Below are 18665 nucleotides of genomic sequence, written 5' to 3'. Positions count from 1 at the left end.
TCACGCTGATCCCTCTGCTTCCGAGAGAGCTGATCTGCTCCTCTCATCACTTTTCTCTCAAGAGCATCTGCGCCTGCGTTGTTCTTCTGCCTACCGACACCCGCCTTTCATCATGGCACCAGGAGATGCAAACTCAGAAAACCAAGCGGTTGATCGAGCCGCACTTCGTGATCAAATGCTCGCCGCCGCGCAAGCAGGTGCTTCCCAAGATGACAATGAGGAACAGCCCACGACGGAGGGCCTGAACGAGGAAGATGCGCTTCGGAACCTGACCGGTGCTGTCCGAGACCAGAATGAACTTGAACGAGACATCACTCTCCAAGCCAACGCTGCGTTGATGGAAGCCGATGACAAGAAGGATCAGAATCGTATCGACAAGCTGCAAGCAACCAAACATCGGCTTCAATTACAGTTGGACAAGGAGAAGAAGCGCCTCGAGAAAGTAGGCACAAACATTTACCAGTCCCGAAATATCCAGAAGGAAATCGCCAAGTTGGACGACGAGATTCAGCAAGTCAGCAGCGACATCTCGGATTTTCAGGCACGTATCGAGAAGCGACACCAGGAGAACCCTGTCGAGGATTCAAAGCAAGCCAAATCCAAGAAGCTTCCAGGCGAAAGCAATCGCGAGTTTCTCATCCGAACTGGCAAGATTACGCCTTTCGCCAAGATTGGTGGACCACGACCAGCCGGCATTGAGGGACAGCTCGCGGATACGATTTTGGATGCAGAGGAAGAGGCTGCAGCAGAGCAGTTAGATGAGGAGTTCGCAGGCCCGACCTCTCACCAACGCCTCCGGCGCCCTGGCTTTGCTGACGAGCTCGAGCCCGAAACGACTAAGCCGGTGACCAAGCCAGAGACCACCGCAGTTGAGACTGAGTTTTCTCTCCGACCAAGGAAGAAGAGACGTATTCAGAGAGATCGAAGCCCATCTGCCGATTTTGAGCCTGAAGGAACCCCTGGTTCTGAATCAGGAGATGATGCTGTTTGGCAGCAAGGAACCGAGGATGATCTCGTCCGGGAACAACGCCGCAAGGCGAAGGCCAAAGCTAAACTCGTCGAGCAAAACGCGATTGATCTTAGCAAGATCGATGACGGAAACGCGGCGCACTACAAGAAGAGGTTGAACGATTGGGTCACCCGTAGAAGTCGCGCGAGACGAGCACGCAGACAGGGAACTGAGACCGGCGGCGACGCCGACCAGAGCGACGAGGAGGAAGAGGAATGGTTCAAGCCTGCTCCAGACTTTCCAGATCACCATTTTGGGGAGGGACTCAAACTCCCTGGGGATATTCACCCCTCCCTTTTCGGATACCAGAAGACTGGTGTTCAGTGGCTTGCGGAACTCTACAAGCAGCATGTTGGAGGTATCGTGGGCGATGAGATGGGATTGGGCAAGACTGTGCAACTGATCGCATTCCTCGCGGCTCTTCACTACAGCAAAAAGCTCACACGCCCTGTCATTATTGTTGCTCCAGCCACGCTCCTACGACAATGGGTAAGCGAGTTTCATCGTTGGTGGCCACCCCTTCGCGTGGCAATCCTCCACGCTTCTGGTAGCGGCATGATGGATCCCAAAGCCGAGGACGAGGCAGATTTGGATCATTTCAAGCCTCTCGCGACCAAATCAGAAAAGGCTGCAAGAAGGATTGTCAACGGAGTTGTCAAGAATGGCCATGTTCTGGTGACGACCTATGCCGGCCTTCAGACTTACGCAGACACCCTGCTGCCAGTTCAATGGGACTATGCCGTTCTTGATGAAGGACACAAGATTCGTAATCCCAATGCTGAGATCACGGTCAGCTGCAAAGAACTCAACACCCCCAACCGTGTCATCCTTTCAGGAACACCCGTTCAAAACAATCTGACCGAGCTATGGTCTCTATTTGACTTCATCTACCCTATGCGCCTGGGAACGCTTGTCAATTTCAGAACACAGTTTGAGATCCCAATTCGGCAAGGCGGTTATGCCAATGCCTCCAACTTGCAAGTCATGACTGCAGAGAAATGTGCCGAAGCTCTGAAAGAGACAATCAGCGAGTATCTACTCCAGCGATTGAAAGTCGACGTTGCTGCTGATCTCCCCGAGAAGACGGAGCAGGTCTTGTTTTGCAAGCTGACAGACGGGCAACGCAAAGCTTATGAGACATTTCTTAAATCTGATGAGGTCTCGTCCATCTTGTCCCGAACACGCCAATCCCTTTATGGGATCGATATTCTCCGCAAGATCTGTAACCACCCCGATCTGCTGGACAAGAGTCTTGCAAGCAAAGATGGATACGACTTTGGCAACCCCAAGCTTTCCGCCAAACTCCAGCTGACCAAAGACTTGCTACAAAAGGTCATGATCCCCAATGGTCACAAGACTCTTCTGTTTTCTCAAGGAAAACAAATGCTCAACATTATCGAGAAGTGCATCAGAGAATGCGACATCAGCTACGTTCGAATGGATGGCGAAACTCCCGTTGATCAACGCCAGCCCATGATTGACAAGTTCAACGAAGATCCAAATATCCACGTGTTCCTCATGACAACGAGAACCGGAGGACTGGGAACGAATTTGACTGGCGCCGACCGGATCATCATCTTCGACCCAGACTGGAACCCGTCGACTGATCTCCAGGCCAGAGAAAGAGCATGGAGGCTGGGCCAGAAGAAACCAGTGAAGATCTACCGCTTGATGACTGAGGGAACGATCGAGGAGAAGATTTATCATCGTCAGATCTTCAAGCAGTTCATGACCAACAAGGTGCTGAAGGACCCAAAGCAGCGAAGCAGCTATGATCTGTCAGATCTCTACGATCTCTTCAGTTTCAACCCAGTGGGAGAGGCGGGAGCTCAACGAAGTGAAGTCTTCAAAGGGGCTGAAGTTGACTTGGCTAATGCTGATGGAGGAGAGGGCGGAGACCGGAACGTACAGCCCATCAGCAGCATTGGACGTGACACCAACGACGCTGAGGGTAGAGAACTTCAGCAGATGGATCTGGTGGCTGCTATGGAGGAGTTCAAAGAAGACAAGTCTGCTCATGATGAGAAGCGCATGCTGGAGGGCATCTTTGCAAAGTCTGTCAACAGCGCCTACGATCATGAACAAATCGTCAACGGGCCCCAGAAAGCCAAGGCGGACATGTCTGTCCTTCGACATGAGGCGAACCAAGTCGCCCGCCAAGCCGCGGCACACCTTCGTCAGGCTGGCTTAGAGGCACGCAGAGTCCCGATCGGTACTGTGACATGGACCGGAGAGGTTGGACAGGCTGGTCGCCCAGGAGGTAACCGTCGGCGTGGAGGACCTGGCTCCACAGGCATTATTAGTAACCTGGCTGATCGTCAAGGTCTCGACGGTGGAAGTGGAAGCAGCTCACGATCCGGTACCCCAGGCTCGGACAGGAATCTCAAGGCAAAGGACTTCGTGGCGATGATCAAAACCTTCATCAACCGTCAGGGCGGCCGGGTTCCCAGCAAGATGCTGGTGGACCATTTCAACCCGTACTGTCCAAACAAGAAACAGAGCGACGAGTTCAAAGCTGCTCTGGATAGAGTTGCCGTGCTCAACAAGTCTGGCGGCACGGGCAGAGGAATCTGGACATTGAAACCGGGAGTGAAGTGATGGAGAGGGAGGCTGAATCGAGGATGAAATCCTCGAGGGGGATCATGAATTGGCTGGTCGTTCGGCGAGGCGTTCGGATACTAAAAGATCACATATAATAGATACCGCGACTTGAGAAATTCATATGCTTTTTTTCTTCTTGCTCATCATCATGGCCAACGAGAAACTATGTCCATGTTGCATCATAAATCAAAGTCTCACGAAGGAGAGTTGGTCTGACAAGGAGGATGATTCATAGGCCTTCTTCGGGCGAATTCATAACTGTCTACTGCGTCCTAACCCATAACCGGACCAGGCATAGCAGGATAGACTGGAGACCAGGCGCATTGGCCGTTCTCCTCGTGATTCTCAACGCCACAGAGAAACCAGATAGCGAATCTCCTGTCCGATCCAAGCCACCCAATTGTGAGCAGCTCAGAGACGGCGACCACGGCGACCACCCTTTCTGCGGGTAGAGTCGGAAGGAGTGGGAGTGACGTCCTCAATGCGACCGATCTTCATGCCAGCACGAGCCAGAGCGCGGAGAGCGGACTGGGCACCGGGGCCGGGGGTCTTGGTACCGTTACCTGGAGGGGTGAATTAGCATGAGTCTGATGTGCCTAGACAAGTCAGAACTTACCACCAGTGGCACGGATCTTGATGTGAAGAGCGTTGATGCCAAGCTCCTTGCAGCGGGCAGCGACGTCCTGAGCAGCCAACATGGCAGCGTAGGGGGAGGACTCGTCGCGATCGGCCTTGACCTTCATACCACCAGTAACACGGCAGATGGTCTCACGGCCACTGGAATCACCCAAGTTAGCCACAATGAACCGTACAATTTTTCATAGCCGCAACCAGCTCTTTTTCTTATTCACGGGTTGACGAACCTCAGATCGGTGACGTGGACGAAGGTATCGTTGAAGGAGGCGAAGATACGGGCGACACCGAAGACGAGCTCGCCTGCGCAAAAACTGTTAGTCTTTTCGTTTCTCGTTCGGTTCGACGCGGACGCATACCATCGCGGACGGAGGGTCCCAGGGAGATGTTCTCCTGGGGAGCACGGGCGACCTTCTTGGGGGGCATTTTGAAATGGGCGACTTCTGGTTACTCGTCACTTGGCGGTTGAGAATGAGGTTCTCCAAACTGATTTCTCGCGAGGTGCCAATTTGGTGGTGGTGGATTTGCCCACTCGAGCGGTGGGGCGCGGCAGAAAACCTCACGCAAATTATGGTGCGCGGGGGAAAAAAAGGTCCAAGCCCTAGCAGGGAATATTTTTTTTTCGCATGCGAGGGACCCACTCATTGTAATTCCCCCCAGAAAAAGAGCTTCCCCTTCTCTTCTTCTCTCTACAGCCTCCCCAACCGACAACCACTAACCGACCATCCCAACAGCCGTCGCCGACAAAATGGGTGCTACGTATGTGCTTCCTCCCTGAAGACGTGGACGATATGGGCAGATGCCCCGGTCTCCCGAGTTCTCTCTCGCTTGCGGATTAATCGTGGTCCTCTCGCTGGAAAGCCGCGATCCTCGACCCTTTTTCGAGTTTCGCTGGCCTGCCAGCTCGATCTTTCTCGGGTTTCTCCCTCAATTGCCCAGGTCTGGAACATGGCTTGTGTGTTGAGAGATGTTGCTTGGGGTGTTGGAGATGAAGATGCAAACTCTTCGCTCCTAAAATCATTGTCACTGGGTGCTTGTGGTCTGCTGAAACACGCACTGCAATCCCATCCTTTGACTACGTCTTTCGGACATCTTGTCTGGAGTGTTGTCGGATGAGCAGCTACGAGATGGCACCGCCTACAGATACTACGTGTCGAGGACCTCTCAGCTCACCGATCAAAATCATCTTTCGAGTTAGCCAAGGCGGAGAATGCTGCTTGCAACAGTTCTCGCACCGGCGCTCTGTTCCATACCACACCTGTGGTATTCGGACTTCGAACTAATCTGATCAATAGCGTCCCTACCAACGACCAGATCCTGGTCCCTGAGACCCTTCTCAAGAAGCGCAAGTCTCAGGAGAAGGCCCGCGCTGAGCGCGCCGACGCCATCCAGAAGCAGAAGGCTGTGAGTACCACCCTACCGTCTCCTTTGGCATATGATGGAAAACATACACATCAACTAGACACACTCGATGCTGTTGATAGTTAACCTTCTTTCGGGTCTGACAATGCCTGATTGAAACACATGATTTCTGCATACTTGTTCAAAGACCTGTGACTGACAAGTACAATAGGCCAACAAGGAGAAGCGTGGCGTCATCTTCAAGCGTGCTGAGAAGTACGTCAAGGAGTACCGTGATGCTGAGCGTGAGAAGATCCGCCTCCACCGCGTTGCCAAGAGCGAGGACTCTGCCTACATCCCCGCTGAGGCCAAGCTCATCTTCGTCGTCCGCATCAAGGGTATCAACAAGATGCCCCCCAAGCCCCGCAAGATCCTCCAGCTCCTCCGTCTCCTCCAGATCAACAACGGTGTCTTCATCAAGGTCACCAAGGCCACCACCGAGATGCTGAAGGTCGTCGAGCCCTGGATCGCCTACGGTTACCCCAACCTGAAGACCGTCAAGGAGCTCGTCTACAAGCGTGGCTACGGAAAGGTCAACAAGCAGCGCATTGCCCTCACTGACAACGCCATTGTCGAGGAGTCCCTCGGCAAGTACGGCATTGTCTGCGTTGAGGATCTCATCCACGAGATCTACACCGTCGGCCCCAACTTCAAGCAGGCCTCCAACTTCCTCTGGCCCTTCAAGCTCTCCAACCCCAACGGTGGCTTCCGCCCCCGCAAGTTCAAGCACTTCATTGAGGGTGGTGACCTTGGTAACCGTGAGGAGGCCATCAACGCCCTCGTCCGCCAGATGAACTAAGATGGTTATTCTCGGAAAATGGTTAAATGGGAATGGTTAGGACCTTAACGGATTCAAAAAGATTTGCATGGCTGCTCGGCGTTCATATCACGACAGGGATTTGGCAATTGATACCTTGATGAATGACACCCGAGATTTCAAACATTTCGTGATAACCCTGATGGCCAAGTGATGTGAATTGTGACCTATGCTGTGCCGATTTGCCTCGTCTCTGAGTCCCTATGAAGGACGACCTCGGAAGGATCTTGTTTGAAGAGGGGTATTAATAATCCTAGTCTACATGTGGAGAACAATTGTCTATGTCTATGTCATCCAGCTCTTTAACCTCCATGTCCAAACCTGTTGGGATTCTACATCTTGATGTCGAAGCTAGTACCACACCCACAACTGCTAGTAGCAAATGGGTTATCGACAATCTTGAATTGAGAGCCGATCAGTTCCATTGTAAAGTCCACCTTGCTGCCCTTGAGGAGATCGAGAGATGGCTCATCAAGCACGACCTTCGGACCGTCCTCCGAAGCCGTGGCCGGGTCGGCGTCCTCTGGGATGTATTGGAAGATGGTGTCGTCCTCGTTGACAATGTTTGACCATTCTGGGCTGTCCTTTGGTGGTAGAGTTATGAGACTCATGAGGTATTGGAAGCCGTGGCAGCCGCCGCTTTCGACTTGGATTCGTAGTGCGAGGTTCGGGTTGCCGTCCTTTTCCATAATCTTGTTGAGGCGCTTCTCAATGTTAGTCCGAGTTGACGAAAAGGGTTCCCATGGCATGACATACCTTGGCTGCCCGTTCAGTAATTTCCAACATCATCTCGTTGCCATCCTCGTCTTGCTGCGGGTTCAAGACTGCTCGTGTCTGCTGTCGAGCGGCAGAAGTGGAAAACGCTCGTGCAGCCGGAGCATGCAAGTTGGAACGCCAAAGCCACCTGGAATCATTGGAATTGCGTGCGTGGATATGTACTCTTGAAGCCGTGGTCGAAACCTCGGTGACTCGGAGCGGAGAGGGTGCGCATCGCGGGACGAGGAACTCGAGGGGTGTTGAGGATTGAGAAGCGGCAGTGGAATAGCTGCGTCGAGCGAGCTGGATAAAGGATCTAGCGGTGGATGGCGCATTCGCGCAGTGAAGAGAAGCCATGGCGATGGCTTGTAGAGAGTTGTAGGTCGAAGGTGGGTGCAGATGGTGGCGGTCGAGGTGGTGGCAGTGGATGCTTGCTGAGAAATGCGAGAAGCCGAAGCACTCACTGGTTTGCCGGACCTCGAATTTCTTGCTACGGAGCCGGGGACCGAAGAAGGGCACGCCGGTTCGACGAGGCAAGGTGCGGCCACCAGTTCGGGAAAGAAATGTACGTACTTCGGTAGCCGATCGTATTCCGGCCACGGGCAAAAGGTCTGCCACAGGGCACCTTCAGTGACTCGTAGGCGCTGTAATGCCCTGAAAGACCCTGAAGACTCACTGTCGCCCCCTATGACTCTGCAATGACTCGATCTCTAAGTTGTGGGTTGCGCTGACATAATCAATCTGATTTTTCGGCAAGTCATACGTGCACCGCCGGCGGTGCAAATAAGGTCACGTGATATATCGCACCGCCGGCGGTGCAAATAAGGGCAACGTGGTCTTATTGAACAGGGATAACACCCTTCGAATAAGGCCCTCAATTTAATCATCAACAGCTTCTATCGCCCCAATTCAATGACCAGCAGCTTCTACATTATCAATTCTATCTACAATCCCTTTCCCCTGCTCCAATGGATCCAATTGCGGCTTCTCGCTCCTTCCCCGATGATGCCCTCCCCCCCGAGGGCGAATATCACAGCCGCGAGGACCTACGCACCGCGATCAATGCCTGGGCTGCGCCGCGAGGCTATGCCTTTGTGACTGGGAGATCAAGGAAGACTCCCAATGGAAGATGCGTAGTTATCTTCAACTGTGACCGTGGAGCAGGGCGCACTCCTGCCCCCAAGGACCCAAAGCAGCAACGGCGGCAGACCATAACGCGCCGTACGGGATGCCGCTTCTCTGTCATAGCAAAGGAGAGCCTCTGCGGCGGTATTTGGAGTCTGAGGCATCGTCCCGAGGCTGGCTTTTGATAAGCATAATCATGAGCCAAGCTTCAGTCAAGTGGCACATCCAACGCTTCGTCAATTATCCCGGCAAGACGAATCAATGGTTCAACGGCTTCACGGGGCCGGCGTTGAACCAAGGGAGATTAGGTCCTACCTACGCATCAATTCAGATACACTTGCTACACAGCAGGATATCTATAATTGCATTGCACGGGGTAAGCGAGACCTCGCTCAGGGCCAAAGCAACATACGTGCCCTTGCCAATGAGCTCGAGAGCGAGGGCTTCTGGAGTCGTCTTCGTCTCGATAATGATAGTCGAGTTACGGCAGCAATATTTGCACATCCAAAGTCACTGGGGTACCTTCAATCTTATCCCGAGGTGCTTATAATGGACTGTACGTATAAGACCAATAAGTATAAGATGCCTCTTCTCGAGATAGTTGCTGTGGATGCCTGTCAACGAACTTTCTGCGTTGCATTTGCATTCCTCAGTGGCGAGGAAGAAGATGACTATACCTGGGCCCTCGCACATCTACGGAGCATATACGAGCTTCATAAGGTGGCTCTTCCATCTGTGATACTCACAGATCGCTGCCTAGCTTGTATGAATGCAATTGCTTCTCATTCATGCTTCCCTGAGTCAATCTCGCTATTATGCTTATGGCATATTAATAAAGCTGTCTTGAGTTATTGTATGCCTGCATTCACTCAAGATAAAAGCAACCCTAAGGGGCTCGAGGAGTGGAATGAGTTCTTTGCCCTCTGGCATAAGCTTGTTGCCTCAGCAACAGAGGATATTTACGACGAGAACCTCAAAAAGCTTAAGGAGCTCTACATCCCGAAGCATATCAATGAGGTGGGCTACCTTATCCAGACCTGGCTGGATCCCTACAAGGAGCGATTTGTCAAGGCGTGGGTTGATCAATACCTCCACTTTAAGCAATATGTTACGTCACGTTGTGAGGGTATTCATAAGCTTGTTAAATCACACCTGAAGACCTCGCAAGCTGACCTCTTTGGAGCCTGGAGGATCCTCAAGCTTGTGCTGTCAAATCAGCTTGCCGAACTCGAGGCACTTCAGGCCAAGCAGCACACAAGCACGCCTCTTCAGCTATCAGGGGTATTATATAGCCATATCCGTGGCTGGATCTCACATGAAGCCTTACACAAGGTTGACTCTCAGCGGGAACGACTATTAAAAAGCATATCCCGCGTGTACAGGCGTATTCACGAGGACTCTTGGTCTGCCTTGTGCTCATACCCTTCAGCTATTGCTAGTGCGAAATGAGCCCCTTCAACTACACCATTTCCACACACATTGGCACCTCCAGCGCTCAGGGATCCCCCAGCTTCTCATCGAGCCTCAAGTTATTTGATCGCCTAGCGGCTAATTCAACGCTGCCGGCAACGAGCACACAGCGTGAGCCCAGTACATTTGAGCTCGTTGAGAGGGCATCACAGCCAAGGGCACAACCAAAGTGTTCGAGATGTCATGAGCTTGGCCATAAGATGACCTCAAAGGCTTGCCCCTTGCGCTACGAGGATCTATTAACAGCTCCACCGGCGGCTCCAGTCCAGACTTCTACGACCACGCAGATAATAACGCATATATCTTCTCGCTCTGTGACCCGCTCTTTATCCCCGTTATCCCCATCAGGCGCCTCTATTATATCCGAGACCATTACAACAACACATATATCAACACACACGACAACTCGGGTATTATCTCCCCCGGCAGCTATGCCAATGGCTACCCCAGCCGCGCCTGCATTGCGAGCTGATGATCCTCGTGCTATCTTCCAACGATATAAGGAAGCACGAGAGGCCTGGTATGCTACGTTGCCTCGGGGAATGGTCAAGACCAACCAGCAATTTAGGAAGGCTATGAAGCTGCCTACACGTTACTCTAAAGCTGAGTATAACTGGTGCCTTGACTATAAGCAAATGGGGGAGGCATTGCAAGGAGGGAAATGGCATTAGGGACTGGACTAAGGAGGAGATGATGAGTTATCTTGATTGGGATAAGGCTGAGACTGAGCGGGTTGAATCTAATGTAGAGAAAGAGATGGCACAGGAGCCCTTTCTACAGCGGCGAGGGATGCAGCATATCTGGGATGCTGCTGAAAGGGATCGTGAATTACAGGAGGATTGGTATAGAGGCGGGAACCCCCCCCCACTAACATTTGTAAAATTAATATGAGATATAATTAGTATATACTATTTGAAAGAGAAAGAAAAGGCAAATTTCCGAGTATATCATATATAACCTAATGGCTTATTTTGGTTGAGCTATGGGTGAGTTAAATGATTGTGTAATATGGGCCTGGTAGCCTTCAATTATCTATATAAGAAAATAACTATCCCTACATAAATTACTGCCTTCCTTGCCAATACCACTGCACATAGCCATTCTGATCAATATCCGCAATGTGAATCCCTGCATTCTCTAATGCTGTGACGGTTGGCTGATAGGTAGTCATCCCCACCGCCGGCGAGGGCCAAACTGTGCCCGGGATGATTACGGGCTAATTCCGATATACCTGATCTCTGGCCTGAAGGGTATGTGTACTCCAATGGGGGGGTTAATATCAGGGTTAACCCTCTGTTGTTGTTGCTGCAGCTGCTGATTCCAATACGCAACATGCCACTCTCCCTCAACCTGATATCCCCATGGGCGTGATAGCACAGCGATAGGCGCACCTTGAGGAGGATACTGAGTATTCTGCGCTCTCACAAGGGCTTGGGGATTCTGGGCATACAGAGCATTAGATGTGGTAGGGTCATTCGGCAATGTATGTTGAGCCCACCAATAATGCATCTGCAGAGGCTGGGCTCCCGGGTGAGGATTATTAGGGCGTTGCTCTTGCTGCTGGTTACCAGTAATAATATGCAAAAGTAGCTGGGATATTTGTATTTATTGGATATACTGCCCCCGGCCGGTGTTGATATGCTATCAACGAAGATAGGGAAGTCCTGAGGGGTCTGACGTTGGTTGTGATTCCGGTTATTCATCTTCGCGATGTTATTTGAGAGAGGATGAAAGTCTCCTTCAATAGGAAAAAAGCCTGCTTTTTATATATTAGAAGTATTGAAGTGATTCACTTCATAACCGTGCTATTCAGTTGTGCAGGTGAGGGCATCACATATTGTTCACAGCCCAAGGCAGATTGGCGCGTGGCTAATAGATTACGTTGTATCCTGAATATCTGTATACATAGAAGGCCTCGTAATCTCTTCAATTGCACGAATAGATGCTCTCTTAATAGATGAGGGAGGGATATCTCTTGATCACACACATATAAGTCGGTCTTACATAACAGATCTTATTTGCACCGCCGGCGGTGCGATATATCACGTGACCTTATTTGCACCGCCGGCGGTGCACGTATGACTTGCCGATTTTTCCGCCCGCTTATCGATAGCAGAGAGGCTTGTGACTCGCGAGTCGCCGTATCGTTAAGCCCCGGTGCACGCCCCCACCTCCCACAATCAACAATTTTCGTTCCGTCGAAACAACCCCGCGCACGCACCTCGCGAACCTGACCCTCACCAGACAAGGCTCAGCGTCAAAGAAACTCGCCCAACATGTCTCGATTCTTCCGCGGCGGCGACGACAGCTCCACCGACAGCTCCAGCGACGAGGAGGAGCTCTACTCCGAGGAGGAGGAAGAGGAGGAGGAGCAGGAGGACTCCCAGGAGGAATCCTCCCAAGAAGACAGCGACAGCGATGATTCCGACGATGGCGGCGTGAAGAAGACGGGTGCCAGTGCTTTCCTGGTCGGACAATCCGACTCGGATAGCGATGAGAGTGATGACGAGCACCGAGGCAAGGTCAAGAGTGCCAAGGACAAGCGCCTGGACGAGCTGGAGGCATCCATCAAGCAGATCGAGAACGGCCAAAAGAACGGCGACTGGACCCTCATCTCTGCCGGTACGACATGACGAGAAATCATCGAACCCATCTCGCAAACATGAATACTGACAGCAACATGCAGAATATGACAAGCTCAACCGCCAGGTTACCAAGCTGCCCGGCAGCAAACCCCCCAAGCCCTACATCCGAATTCTCGCTGAGCTCGAGGACTTCATGAATGAGTCACTGGCCAAGGCGAAGGTCACCCCCAAGAAGATGAACGCCACCCAGGCCCGAGCCCTCAACGCCGTCAAGCAAAAGATCAAGAAGACCAACAAGGAGTACCAGAGCCAGATTGACTCTTACCGAGAGGACAAGGATGGCTTCATGGAGTCATCCGAGGAGGAGGTTGTGGCTGCTCCCGTCAAGGCCAAGAAGGTCTCTCTCCAGGTTGAGGCTGCTCCTACTGAAGAGGCTGACGATGAGGGTTTTGCTACCGTCGGCAAGGGTGGCCGCACACTCCAGTACACTCCCGAGAGCATCTTCAAGCACCTTCGAACCATCATGGAGTCCCGAGGAAAGAAGAACACCGATCGTGCTGAGCAGATTAAGGTTATGGAGAAGCTGCACGAGATCGCCAACACCCCTTACCAGAAGATCCGCCTCCTCCTCACTCTTGTCTCTGCCCGATTCGACCTTGGCTCTGGCGGTGCTTCTGCCATGCCTCTTGAGCACTGGAAGGCTGCCGAGAAGGAACTCTCGAGCCTCCTCCAGGTCCTCGAGGAGAACCGTGACTACGTTGTCGTTGAGAACGCCGAGGAGTGGGATGATGACGAGAAGCCCCCTACTCTCCAGGCTGGTGAGAAGCACATCAAGGTTCCCGGCAGCATCGTCTCTTACATTGAGCGACTTGACGATGAGCTCGTTCGCTCTCTTCAGAGCATCGACCCCCACACCTCCGAGTACATCGAGCGGTTGCAAGACGAGGGTGCCCTCTACAACATCATCTTCCGCGGCCTCCTCTACTATGAGTACATCCGAAAGGACGACTCCCTGGAAACTCCTCAAGATAGCGTGAACCGAATTGTGATGCGCCGATTGGAACACGTTTACTTCAAGGTACGTAAACTTACGGCCACTGTTTTGATTTTGTGCTGACTCCCTATTAGCCCGCCCAGGTTGTCAAGACTTTCGAGGAGAACTGCTGGAAGACTGTTGGCGACTCCGTCGAGTCTGTCATCACTCCCCGCGACCAGGCCCAGAACGCTGGCAACCTCGTCAATGTTCTCTGCAACTACCTGTTCAGCAACAGCGACGGTATTATCCGTGCCCGAGCCATGCTGTGCCAGGTTTACTTCCTCGCCCTCCACGGCGAGTACTACAAGGCCCGTGACATGATGTTGATGTCGCATCTGCAGGAGAACATCCCCAACTTTGACGTCCAGAGCCAGATCCTGTACAACCGAACTCTGGTCCAAGTTGGTCTCTGCGCTTTCCGCAAGGGTCTTGTCTATGATGCCCAGAACACTCTGCAAGAAATTTGCGGCAGCGGCCGTCAGAAGGAGTTGCTCGCCCAGGGTGTCATGATGCAGCGATACAACCAGGTGTCTCCCGAGCAGGAGCGCCTCGAGAAGCAGCGACAACTGCCCTTCCACATGCACATCAACCTTGAGCTCCTCGAGTGTGTCTACCTGACCTGCAGCATGCTTCTCGAGATTCCTCTGCTGGCCCAGACCGGTTCTTCACCGGATGTTAAGAAGAGAGTCATCAGCAAGACCTACCGCCGCATGCTCGAGTATCACGAGAGGCAAATCTTCACTGGTCCTCCCGAGAACACACGAGACCATGTGATGCAGGCGTCCAAGGCTCTGGCTGCTGGTGAGTGGAAGAAGTCAATCAGCTTCATCCACAGCATCAAGATCTGGGACCTCATGCCCAGCGCCGAGGAGATCAAGGCCATGCTCTCCAAGCAGATCCAGGAGGAGGGTCTGCGAACCTACCTCTTCACCTACGCCCCCTTCTACGACACCCTCTCCATCGAGACCCTCAGCGCCATGTTTGAGCTTGATGTTACCAAGATTTCGGCCGTTGTCAGCAAGATGATCAGCCACGAGGAGCTTTCCGCCTCCCTCGACCAGGTCACCTCTACTGTCATCTTCCGCAAGGGTGTCGAGCTCAGCCGGCTCCAGTCCCTGGCTCTTGCCCTGTCAGACAAGGCCAGCGCACTTATCGAGACCAACGAGCGAACTCTGGAGCAGCGAACACAGGGTACCTCAAACGCCTTTGAGCGACAAGGCGGCCGAGGCCGAGGAGGACAGAGGACAGGACAACGACAGGGCCGAGGAGGAGCACGGGCGGGCGGCAACACGCAGCGACAAGCTGGTGGAACGCAGTTCACGGGTGGCGCGCTGGGTGCGGCTGTCCGAGGTTAAGATGGGAAGAATGAACGAGATGAGGCGTCTTGATCGTTTGCATTTTGCATGGGATGGTTGCTTTTAATGAAAAGGGGCGAGGATGCGGGAGCACTCGCTACGTGTCATTAGGTCGAAACGGAATAAGGATCCATAGAACTCGTCAGTCTCATGCTTGTGCTATGTTGTGAAAAGTTGGCGGGACTATCGAGCCATTGAGATTGGATGGAAGAGAGATAGTATGTAGGCAACAATGCCATGAACTGAATAGCATCGGGTTGGTGTGAGAGATGCTGCTTTCCTATGAATGATGTTCCAAATTGTGTAAGGCTGAGTGGCATGATACGAACTTGCCCACAGTTATGAGGTTGGAAACATCGGAGTTGTAAGTTGGACCAGTCTCTTGGATGTAAATGATTGACTAGGTTTTGGTATCCTGTCACGACAAACAATATTAACAATGGAAAGGAAACTATAAACAGGCCACTCCATGAGATGCTATTGGCTTTGGTACTGACGTCTTTACAGAAGTGGCTGGTAGAGAGATGCCTGGCTATCAAGTGGCTAAAGATGGCCATCCGCGGCACTCCACCACAAACATGCTATGATTCTAGCTAGGACTGATCAGCGGCTATAACAACGCTTAAAACAAGATAAGCGCGTTCTAATCTTGTTAGACTCGATCCTGACTTGGAAATGAAGAGCGAGATGGGGTCGGTCTTCTTGCCGAGTACTCGGAAAAGCAACGCCGCTGCAGTGATGCACGGATAGGGCGACATGTATAATAAGTAGGTACCTGGTAGCTCTACGAGTCAGATACATGCCTCATCAAGATCCGGCCGGATAGGAATTGGAATGCCCCGTCCATCTAAAAACTCCCCGAGCATGGCATTTCGGACTTTGCCAAGCACACCGAGACGAGCGTCCCGCGCGGCGACGACCCGGAGATTACTCAGTTCGCGCGCGGGTAGTCGGGCTCAGTCAGCTATTTCCAATCCGAATGGCAATGGGAGGCTCCTGAGTGGTCCAAGGGGTAAAGGGTTCGGGGAGATCACGGTTCTTTGAGAGCCCGGGAGGGCGTTGCGGAGTCTTGCCTTGGGCCTTTTTTTTTTAGTGAGATCCAGTCCCTGGGTCTCTTTTTTCCTCGAGTTTTTTCCCTCTTCAAGTTGGGTCTGCAATGAGGCTGATGCTGCAGCGATATCGTGTAAGACCAGTTTACGAGAGCATATTCAAAAGACATACAGAACGACTAGCTACTTCTTTTACTCTATCGAAATTTGTTACACCAGCCAAGACAAGTCTTTTCGTACCTTCTTTCCCATTACGAACATATCACCAAGCTGCAATGTCGACATCAAACCCCACCCCCGAGGAGCCGACAAAGGCTGTTGAGGAGAAGACAGAGACTGTGGTAGAGGAGCTGCCACCTCTGTCAGACCGGGACTTTAAGATTTATAACCGTCTTGCTGTGAAGATGGACTACTTTGTGAGACAGGTTTCTAACCATATTGAAATGCAACTAACAACTCCTAGCATGACCACTTCCGCCGCTCATGGAATCTCCTCTGGGGAGCATGCACAACCAACAAGCGGCCACAGGGCATGTCGCTTAAGCAGTTTCTCCTCGAGGGCATCCAGTTTGCCGACCATCTCACAGCGCACCACGGCATCGAGGAGACGTACGTGTTCCCCGTGCTGGCCAAGAAGATGCCTGAGTTCCGCGGCGGGCGGGCCGAGCTCCTGCGCCAGCACAAGCAGATCCACGCGGGCCTCGATGTCTTTGCAGAGTACCTGCGGCAGTGCAGGGCCGGCGAGGTCGACTTTGAGATGGACGTACTCAAGGAAAAGATGGAGGGGTGGGGAGAGGTGCTGTGGAAGCATCTGGACGAGGAGGTCAAGACGCTGGGAGCGGAGAATATGAGGAGGTATTGGACAAAGGAGGAGATTATGAGGCTGCCCATGTGAGCGGGAGATGTGTCTAGAGGGCATATCTTGATGTTTTGGCTGCTCAACTCACAAGTACACGAAAGCATAGGTTTATTCTACCGAGGAGGTATCTCTAAGCGCCCATTTATATATATAATACCCTCCATATGACCCCCAGTATCGCATCATGGCCCAATGGCGGCATGTGTCATCGCCATTTTTCCAGATGAGAAGCCAATCAATCCCTTCAAGTGCTCTTTGTTGCTGCCCCTGAAGCGCCGATACCAACAATTTCCCCAGCTCCAGAAGTCAAGTCTAGTGCGGTGATCCTTCTCTTTCCTGACACACCACCGTGCCAGTGGTCTATTCTCGTTGTGTCCATGATGCCACCATGTTATTTGCAAAATCCGACTGCCTACTTAGGCAGTCTGGCGCCACAGGTTCTTGATGTTGACGGTCGCGGGCCAAGTCGCGAGAGCGGCAATGGCAAGCTCGGGGAGCAGGCCGCCCTCGGTGCTCCAATGGACCGACAGGGGCGCCCAGGGCAGGGTTCCCACAAAGTCGGCCTTCCAGTTAGTCTGCCACTCCTCCTCGGCGGCGACGTCGCCTGTGGGCGTCCTGCGCGCGCGTTCGACCAGCAAACGGAACAGCTCTAGGAAGACCCAGGTGCTCCACGAACGCGCGCCCCAGATGGCGAGCTTGCCACCCGTCTTTTGCGACAGGTTGGTGGCGCCCTTGGCGGTGAGCAGCCAGCTGGCCTCGCCAAAGTGGTATCCGATAAGGAGGGTGTACTGAATAAGCTCGATAATGGTGTTGAATCGGCTGGGAGGAGGCACCTTTTCGCCGTTCTCGTCCAGCTTCTTGCCTCGAATGCGCAGGATGAGGTCCCTAAGCCCCAGGTATGTGGCAAAGATACCCCATAGACGGTTCATGGTGCGCCATTCGCCCAGCATGTCGGTGAAGCCTTGGATGCGCTTGGAGAGGTTGAGCGCAAGGGTGGCCAGCGGCGGCGCGGTCGCGGTGGACAGGACGACAGTGCTCGAGGGCGGCAGCTTGAAAGCCAGCTCGACCAGCTTGCGGGCCGAGTGGCGGAGAGTAGTCCGGCCCAGGAGGTTCAGGAGGGCTCCAACGAGACGGGCAGAGTAGGTGGTGAAGAGCAGGACGCAGTCGGTGCCGCCGCGCGTGCGGATGCAGCGATGGATATGGCGTATAACATCATCGAGGGCCGAGGGCGTCGCGGCGAGACGGCTGAGAGGGCTCGAGGTCACGGCGGCGGCGGTTTTGGGTGTTGTGGCTTTGCCGTTGGCCTTCTTCTCGACGGGGTCGGCTGCCGGAGGTGCATCGGCGACAACGGGCTCCGCCGAAGGCACGGCGATGGCCTCGGCGGGGGACTCGACGGCGGTCTCGGTCATGGCGGCGGGTGGTTTGGAAAAGAGAAGCTCACGGTGAGCATGGAAGGTGAAGGAGGCAAGAAAAAGAAAAATGACACAATAGGGTTCAAGGAGGAATCAATGGCCTCATACAAAAAATAAATCCGTAATTGTTTCGACGGTAGCAGTGCTAGTGGTCCCAAGAACCTGGCTTGGTACAGTACATGTACTTGAACCGGCCCGCAGCACTAGAGAGAAGTCGTGGGGGGTGGAGGAGACTGACCTCATCCACTGATTGATAACTAGTGGGAGTGGGAGCTGCTGAGCTGATAAAAAAAGATCGCAGAGGTGGCCGAGGCCGCAGGTGAAGAACCCCGGTCCGGGACGGGGACTGTCTAGACTTTACGAGAGAGAAAAGAGAAAAAGCCGCGCCGTGCCTCGGTAGGCTTGTGGATATGATTCGTTCGCGCGTGGGGTGCAAGGTCGGAGACGAGGAGAAAATGAGATGAGCCAGGGCAGAAACCTCGGTACAAGGGGGGGTCAAGGCAGTTGCTCAAGGGAAGGGGGGAATGGTGTTTATCCCCTTTTGGACGAGGATTTCC

The 18665-nt window shown here is 53.0% G+C and overlaps 7 protein-coding genes across 7 annotated transcripts; 4 read left to right on the top strand and 3 right to left on the bottom strand.

The window, feature by feature from the left end:
• Positions 1 to 112: 112 nt before the first annotated feature.
• Positions 113 to 3607, top strand: NCS57_00885700 (Transcription-coupled repair protein CSB/RAD26; the record flags this gene model as incomplete). Its single annotated transcript, XM_053058657.1, has 1 exon — positions 113 to 3607. The coding sequence occupies one exon, from the start codon at positions 113 to 115 to the stop codon at positions 3605 to 3607; it is 3495 nt and encodes a 1164-aa protein (XP_052912488.1).
• Positions 3608 to 4021: 414 nt separating this feature from the next.
• On the bottom strand, positions 4022 to 4669 carry NCS57_00885600 (uncharacterized protein; the record flags this gene model as incomplete). Its single annotated transcript, XM_053058656.1, has 4 exons — positions 4022 to 4173; positions 4227 to 4387; positions 4474 to 4546; positions 4603 to 4669. 4 exons carry the CDS (start codon positions 4667 to 4669, stop codon positions 4022 to 4024), a joined length of 453 nt encoding a protein of 150 aa, XP_052912487.1.
• A 322-nt stretch (positions 4670 to 4991) lies between these two features.
• On the top strand, positions 4992 to 6443 carry NCS57_00885500 (60S ribosomal protein L7; the record flags this gene model as incomplete). Its single annotated transcript, XM_053058655.1, has 3 exons — positions 4992 to 5002; positions 5539 to 5647; positions 5817 to 6443. The coding sequence occupies 3 exons, from the start codon at positions 4992 to 4994 to the stop codon at positions 6441 to 6443; spliced, it is 747 nt and encodes a 248-aa protein (XP_052912486.1).
• A 350-nt stretch (positions 6444 to 6793) lies between these two features.
• On the bottom strand, positions 6794 to 7574 carry NCS57_00885400 (Fe-S-biosyn domain-containing protein; the record flags this gene model as incomplete). Its single annotated transcript, XM_053058654.1, has 2 exons — positions 6794 to 7165; positions 7218 to 7574. The coding sequence occupies 2 exons, from the start codon at positions 7572 to 7574 to the stop codon at positions 6794 to 6796; spliced, it is 729 nt and encodes a 242-aa protein (XP_052912485.1).
• Positions 7575 to 12088: 4514 nt separating this feature from the next.
• NCS57_00885300 (Eukaryotic translation initiation factor 3 subunit C) lies at positions 12089 to 14788 on the top strand (the record flags this gene model as incomplete). Its single annotated transcript, XM_053058653.1, has 3 exons — positions 12089 to 12434; positions 12499 to 13475; positions 13526 to 14788. The coding sequence occupies 3 exons, from the start codon at positions 12089 to 12091 to the stop codon at positions 14786 to 14788; spliced, it is 2586 nt and encodes an 861-aa protein (XP_052912484.1).
• A 1153-nt stretch (positions 14789 to 15941) lies between these two features.
• NCS57_00885200 (Hemerythrin domain-containing protein) lies at positions 15942 to 16732 on the top strand (the record flags this gene model as incomplete). Its single annotated transcript, XM_053058652.1, has 2 exons — positions 15942 to 16253; positions 16301 to 16732. Exons 1-2 carry the CDS (start codon positions 15945 to 15947, stop codon positions 16730 to 16732), a joined length of 741 nt encoding a protein of 246 aa, XP_052912483.1. The 5' UTR covers positions 15942 to 15944.
• A 380-nt stretch (positions 16733 to 17112) lies between these two features.
• NCS57_00885100 (uncharacterized protein) lies at positions 17113 to 18105 on the bottom strand (the record flags this gene model as incomplete). Its single annotated transcript, XM_053058651.1, has 1 exon — positions 17113 to 18105. The coding sequence occupies one exon, from the start codon at positions 18103 to 18105 to the stop codon at positions 17113 to 17115; it is 993 nt and encodes a 330-aa protein (XP_052912482.1).
• Between the last annotated feature and the right edge of the window lie 560 nt (positions 18106 to 18665).

This window comes from Fusarium keratoplasticum, chromosome 6 (assembly GCF_025433545.1).
Source record: "Fusarium keratoplasticum isolate Fu6.1 chromosome 6, whole genome shotgun sequence".
Lineage (NCBI taxonomy): Eukaryota > Fungi > Ascomycota > Sordariomycetes > Hypocreales > Nectriaceae > Fusarium > Fusarium keratoplasticum.
The sequence above is the reverse complement of the archived record's forward strand: the minus strand, read 5'-3'. Positions and strand labels throughout refer to the sequence as shown.